Source organism: Montipora foliosa, chromosome 6 (assembly GCF_036669935.1).
Source record: "Montipora foliosa isolate CH-2021 chromosome 6, ASM3666993v2, whole genome shotgun sequence".
NCBI classification, from domain to species: domain Eukaryota; kingdom Metazoa; phylum Cnidaria; class Anthozoa; order Scleractinia; family Acroporidae; genus Montipora; species Montipora foliosa.
In genome coordinates, this window is record NC_090874.1 from 61,566,356 (window position 1) to 61,573,855 (window position 7,500).

The 7,500-nt window shown below is 36.9% G+C and overlaps 1 protein-coding gene across 1 annotated transcript in view; it reads left to right on the plus strand.

Moving 5' to 3' along the window:
- The first annotated feature begins 3,157 nt into the window (after nt 1-3,157).
- Nucleotides 3,158-7,500, plus strand: part of LOC138008054 (QRFP-like peptide receptor) — a 20,598-nt gene continuing 16,255 nt past the window's right edge. Inside the window, exon 1 of the mRNA XM_068855240.1 lies at nt 3,158-4,399. Coding sequence (XP_068711341.1) covers nt 3,718-4,399 — 682 coding nt within the window. The 5' untranslated portion in view covers nt 3,158-3,717. The remainder of the gene's footprint in view (nt 4,400-7,500) is intronic.

The following is a 7,500-nucleotide window of genomic DNA, read 5'->3' on the forward strand; positions in this document are numbered from 1 at the left end:
CACTCACATAGCTAAATTGTATTTAAAAATTAAGCGATTAATATAAGAGTTCTTGAATCTATCTGTATTAACTTTCGGATACTGACTTGTTCGATTCCTTAAATTGTAAGTCGATACTTTCTTCCTGGGTAATAGTCCCCTTAGAGGGTGTTGGTCTATGCCAGATACCTTACGAAACACTTTTCTATCCCGCTTTTCTAGAAGGTGCTTGATAGAAAAAGATTTAGATGTATATGCACGTTTGTAACATCTATCTAGAAAACACTGCATTGCTGTCAGCAGTAGAGTTGAGAGCTGTTAACGAAAGTTTTAGTCTCCGAAGCTCTTCTTTGAGGATGCACTATACAAACCAGTTAACAGTTATAAAATCTTGGTGGACAGCTTTTTCGACTTAACTATCTAAAGCTCATGTACATGATTTTCATCAATGATTTCACTATGTTGTCAAAGTTTTCGGTCACTAATTTGTTCGTGATCTTTTATTTGTGTTGTCACTGGTGGTTTTTACGGACAAGGTAAAACTGTATCATGTTTCATATTTAGAACTGGGGAAAATATGCATGTTTCTTTTTGTTGATAAACGAGATTCAACGAGGAGCAAAGCTTTTTAATACTTTTGGAGAAAAAAAATCTATTAACAAGTCAGTTATGCCGGTTTTAAGTCAGTTGAAAATTCGACAGAGCCATTACAGATCTCGACAACTGGGAGAGACTGATTTATCAGTTGCAATCACGGTAGCTTTTTGGATAAAACCATCAATGTTTTTCTCTCCAGCGTGTTCCAAATCAATCTATATGGTAAATTTTAGACTCCACTTGCAGACGCAAAAAGAAATAATTCTTCAAACTTAATTATTTGCTTTTTCAATCGTGAAAAACTGTTTCCACCGAGCCAAAACATTCGCCCACGTGGCGAGTAAATAAGTACTGTTTTATCAATTGCCACTGATTGTGTTTTTGGATATGGACCTTTTAGTCTGCACTACTATCCTATAGGTTTTAACTACTAATACACAGATTCAGCGAACTTATTTATCATCGCCAAGGGGATGGTATATTTGGTTTAGTTTTCATACTCTGAGATGAACAAATACATCACAGTTGTTTTGTTTTTTTGCCTTCACTTCAAAATACGAAAAGTTAATTTCTCGCATAATGTTGATAGAGCCTTGATAATTACACTGGCAGACTCTCGCTGAAAAAGGCATTTTTCTTTTCTTTTCTTTTCTTTTCTTCTATCATTTTTAAGATATTTTTTTCTCGTAGTTCAAGTTCATTGGCTGTAAATAAAAAAAAAAAAACTGGTGCATACGTGCATAGTGTTCAAATTATTTCCCTAGCTCATCTTAAAGTAAATTTTACCAGTTGCTCCTTGACGGTGCGAATAAATTTGAGCCTGTGTTTACTCGAAACACCACAATCAACAAAAGCTTTCAATATTGAACGCTTCCTTTATTGTTTTCTCATCAAATCATTTGACAATTGAAAATTGGCGTGGACATTGTCACTGAGAACTGGACGACTGAAATGACGCGAGCGCTCTTGAACAAAACCAAGAAAAAAACTGATTCCTTTAAGCATTTTGTTATCTATTTGCGATACTACTAGTAGCCTATTTTAGGGTAAAAAATATATTTCGTTTCCCGAGTATCAGTGTAGGTTACTTATTTGTATTATTCGCAACTAAAGCAGATAAATTTCATCAACAAAATTGTGCGGTGTTTGATGAAGAGCTGACAAGTAATTCACATTATAATTTCAATTAAGATTCGGCATAAATTGCAAATATCACCAAGATTTTCTGTTTCATTTATCTCTGTTCAATATATTTTGTAGACGGTGTTACTTTTTGAAAACTCATTATATGCATTGGCAATAAAGAATGCCATCCGTTAAAACTTCCGGACGAGAACATTTCTGCATTATAACCATGGAAGGTGTGACACGAACCACACATGAAGAAAACTGAATTGAGAAACGACACTGATCACTGCAAAAATGTCTAACATAGTAGGAAATAAGCAATATATGAGAGTAACCACGGCAACGTATATAGGTAGGGAAATGCTTTTAGATCAAACACAACCTTTGACGATTTGAAGCCACAATGCGAAGGAAATCTTTAGAAGAGCGATAAAAAAAACCGTAAAGCTAACAAGAGGAGAGTTAAAATACAGCAAATTTGAATACTACCTAAACAAAATGCAACAGACAGCTGCTACAAATCCTTATCTACGGTACGATGTTTACAATACATACTTTTCCGCCGGGATTGAAACATAGATGAACTCAGCGCAAGTCTTAGCTTGAAGTAGTGCGACTTTTTTTCTCTGAAGAAAGCTACTAGAAAACTATTTTATCTGAGAATTTCACACAACTCGTCGAGTACAGACGAAAGAGTCACCTTCGATCATTAGGAAAACGTTACAGCCTTGAAAGAACTGTAAACTTTGAAAGCATATGCTCAAACATAGAAAATCCAACAACAATCTTTCGATACACACCAAGACTTGCAAGCTCATTTTTGTAAGGGAATATCGATGAACAAAACAAGATTGATTACAACTCTATAAATTGTAAAATCGCCACAGGAGATGTGCATGACGGACCGGTAACAAGTTATTTCGAGCAGGTGCTAATGGTCGGTCAAATTTAAACGCTCATTTCTAGGGTCTTTTTTTTTTTCTTGTTACAAGCCGCATAAAGGAATATTCGTTTCTATTCTCTTGTGGAGCCACCTACTTAAAATGATCTTTGTGTCTCGTTGTTCATTAAACGTGTAGGAGGCGGAAAAAGCAATCACTAAAGACATCGGAAGTCACTGAAATTCGCGTTCACGTACTGAATTGCCACGCCGAGCGAAAGTGTAATGTCAACATACAATGTGACTGATTTCTTTAGAAATTATTGATTCGCTAAACGCTGTGAAGGCAGACTAACGTCGCTAATTCCCAAGGACTCCGAGGTAAATTACTTGCAGATAGCCGAGAAGAATTTATTGGCAGGCGATTTAATTGAAAACAAAACCGTCAACTTTTATTTGATGAGTGGAATCGCAGAGGTTATCCGGTAGATAATGTTTGACGACGTTGATGGACGTGGCGGCACAGCATCTGCATTAAATCAATATTCCATTGAAAATTCGTAACAGAAAGTCATTCATCCCAAAGAAATTACCTTTAAAGGCAAGTAAAATTGGCTTTCCTCCGTTTTTCGTTGGGGCTTTCTTCTTCAGCAGACCAATCGCGGGCTGGGGATTCGCTTTGACGTCAAATGAATGTAACCGCTATAAAAGAGGACGTTTCAAGTCAGCGGGCAGATCTCCGTTAAATTAAATGCGATTCAAGCACAGACATGTAAGGCCATCAAAGTTGAGCGTCGGACGCAACTTCCTGGTCATCGCAAGCTCTTATAAACCAGCAACACAGTTTGACAAGTTCACTTTTTCTGACAAGAGCCTTGGGAATTAAAGTTAACAGTTTGACAGCCTTGCCTCCCAGTAAACTGACCAAGGAATCAGTTGGTCTTTTCCAAACGGGCCGACGGATTTTTTTTAACAATATTGCGCTTTCAGTAACAAGTGCCACTGTGTACATTTCTGTGTGCATTATAATTCACCGAAACTCAACCGCATTAAGACTGAGAAGAAGAGTATATCAACAACAGACGAGAACACTGGTAGACTTGGCTCGCCATCACAGATTCCGTAAACGTAGTATGGATTTACCGCCGCGTATAAATCTCAGTAATGTGACCTCCGCTGTCCCTCCAACGTCGCGCCATGATGAGATGCTAGCCGATCCTTTGGTCCTAAAGTGGATGAGACTTGTGTTTTACAGCATCATATGCATCGTGGGGACCATAGGGAACGCTCTTGTCATATTGGCGTATCGCAATCCGCGAATGCGAAGTGTCACAAATCTTTTCATTGCAAACTTGGGCGTCGCAGATCTGACTGTCACCATGATAAACGTGCCAGTTACTGTAGCATATCCCACGCTGGATTACTGGCCCTTCGGCGAATTTCTTTGCAGAGTCATTCCTTTTATTCTTGGTGTAACTCTTTTTTCCTCCGTTGGAACACTAATTGCCATAGCGGCCGATCGTTATCGAGCCATAGTACATCCTCTTCTTCCCAGAATTCGCACACGACATGCTCTTCTGATTATCGCAGCGATTTGGACCGTAGCTTTTATCTATCCTATCCCTCTAATCGTCTACCAAAAGTATAATCCTGAAGATAGAATTTGTGAGGAAGAATGGCCCAGTCCGCAAGATCAAAAAATCTTCACGGCCATGGTGTTTGTCTCGCTTTATGTAATTCCCTTGATCGTCATCTCTGTGTTGTATTTCCTCATTTGTCACAATCTTAAAACTTCAGAATCGGATGTTCAGACAGGTAAGGATCTACGATGTGTTCTACTTTCCATATTTTTTTTAGTTTTATTTTTGTCTCGGTTACTTTATGCAAACGAAATTTCACTTTCCGACTGATTCAGCGGAAGCGAATTTCGCTAGTACGCAAACACAATTGAGAAGAACGCGAACTTTGCAATTTGTTTCGAGAAACCATGTACCTTGTGACTGCAGTCACTGATGACGAAACCTGTAAAATTTTAAAATATTTACATTATACTATTATCGGTCGCTAAAAGTTGTTTTAAACGCAACCGTTGCAATTGACTCTTTTTTGAGAATTTAACACTGCTTCTGTGCGGCAAAACATCAAGACGCACACAAAAGCGCCTGTTTCCAAAACGCACAACTAATTCCATGCCTGTAAAAACTGAGGCCAATTCAAAAAGTCTGTTTGAAGTTTCTAATTTATAAACAAATACTCTAAAGCCACATTTGCATTAATAATGTTGGCTCTTTTTAGCTTTTGAATCACTAAAAGCAAACTGACATTTTTGAGATCTACGAAAACAAGTGTAACAGTTTTTGCGGAACCTTTCAGTAAAAATGGCGATGTCGCAGAATTTTAAAATACATCTCGCCATTCACCAAGAAAAAGTGGACAAAGGTGCCCTTAAACATTAAATTGAAAAAGTTTGAGTAGGTTCCTTTTAATCAGCTTATTGTATGCCTGCTCTTAGAGTAAAAAATCGCTGGTTTTGTCATGCGGGTAATTTTCGCCGCTTCGGACATGTTTGCACTGCCAAGAGAAAAAATAGTATGATGTGTGTAAAAAAAAAAATGGAGATTTTTGCTTCTATTACTAATATGTCACTTTTTGTAATAACATTCTTGGCTAACACATGCTAATTTTTGACAAATTTTCCAGCGAAGAACTCATCCGAAAAAAATACCTCGAGCCATGATACCGTACAATCAAGAGCAACTGTGTGACAAGAAAGCAGTCTTTTCTTAAAAAAAAATACTTCGCAACGGCAACTGCGGGGAAACCTTCGCTAAATCTTGAAAATCGTCCGCTCGAACTGTGCATAGTGGTAGAATTGAAAATGGCGCAAGCCAGGGCTTTGGCGAATATTCATGCAAGCCTGTGATTTTGACTCTTGCATTCGTGTCACCTTTCGCACCAGAAAAAAAAACCTTCCTTACAAGCACCGACCTGCATTACGCAAATCATTAATTCTTAGGAATGTTTTAAATTTTTAAACGCGATTGCTGTTTAAACAATGCACTTCTTTTGCGTCGCAATTCCTTCCATTGTTTATTGAATCTTTAATGAGGCTGAAAGGGCTCTGAAGTGAAAATCGTTAAGGACTCTCAAACCACGATTGTAAACAAGGCAATTTGCGGTGACTAGGAGAACATATTGATAAAAAGACTACGTGGTTTGTGTACAAGGAATCTTCGAAACCTTGCTTTTTGCTGAACAAAAACAAAGCCAAACCAGTAGTGATAATTAATTTTCGAAATTCGTTGTGATAACAAGCAACCGGATTTGATCAAAAAGGATGAACTTCCATTTTGCTTTATTTAGTTTTTTTTCAATTCATCAACACGTTTACAAAAATACACTTTATTATAATAGCCCTTGGCGATAACATCTTTTAAGAATTGACATGAATATTTAAAGCAATTTTTCAATACTGGTTTAAGAGGCCTTTCAAATTCAGAAGACCGTCAAGCCGGAAAACTTTCTTTCCTTTAGGGAGCTAAATGTGCTTTTACTGATAGTCCCCTTGAATATAAAAAAGGCGAAATCGCTAATGCAGTGCGCTTATTGATTTTCCAAATTTTATTCCATTTTCTCAGAGTTGCAATCGGAGAAACGCTCTATGTTTCGATATGAACAATGTAATTTCATTCTTTACCTCCATTTTGAAAATGATCCGCAAATAAAATCGAAAACCATCTCTTTTAAATGTTAATGTTATTCGAATGCATGGAAAACATTCGTAAACGATTTTTGACATTAATCGCTACATGAATCGAATTTTACGCCTCTAAGAATATTATCCCTAGAGTTATTAAACTCTGCTAGGCCTTTTTTCTAAATACTTTTTAAATTGCCAAGTGCGAAATTAATATGAGCGGGCCGGCTCTTTCATATTTCCTCTCCAGTGTCTAGGTTAAAATCAGTGGTAACTCATTCCCCACTATGCAGTCTTATTTATAATTCAATTAGTTTTTAGCCCATTAGTGATGTTGGCCCATTGTCGTGCGTTGTACAGTTGTGATAAATTTTCCGAAAAGAAGGAAACAAGGTCTTATTTGCCAGCAGGGATTTTACTTAAGTCGTCTCTTTATGTCGCATAGAAACTTCTATCGCCTTGGAGCTTATTGTGGATAAAAGATTCTACTGTAGTCCTGGATTTTTCTTCGGTTTTTTAATTAATTTATGAGAATACGCTCTCCATCTCACTTTTGAGTCACACAGATAGCAAAAAACACGATTATGCATTGTAAGATCGCTCGATATCTGATTTCATATCAAAGGCATTGTAATTTGCATTACGCGAATAGCCTGCTGTTTGCATCGGAACTCGTGCTGCTGGCAACCAAAGATAAATTGTACAAGTGAATAAAGGGTTAAAACTCCAACCGAGTAAATATCTTTATTTAAAAGGGATTCAAGATATTGTGTTAAAAGATTTTCGAAGGTTTTTTTTTAATTATAGAAACGAAAGCGTCATTTTGCGAAGAAAAATCAAATTCGTTGTAATTCATTGTAAATCCAAAATATCCACCATTTTTCACTACTTGACAGGTGAATATATCTGTCTTCTCACCTCAGGCACAAACATCGATAAAAAGACGAAAAAGAAACTATATCTCGACAAACGCATTCCTTAATATTTTTTAATGTCGTTTTACGGAACATGTAAAAGAGATGATATGTTAAACCACGACGGAACTTGATCGTATTCATTTCCGGACAAAAAAGGCTCTAAAAATGCTTTTGAGGAGATGAATATTTTGCTAAATCTATTTATGACCATCCAGAATCTTCTTCTTTTAATGAATGCACAGGAATTACGCTTAAATTGTTATTGATGCTGAGATTTATCGTTATTCCATTGAAATATGCTC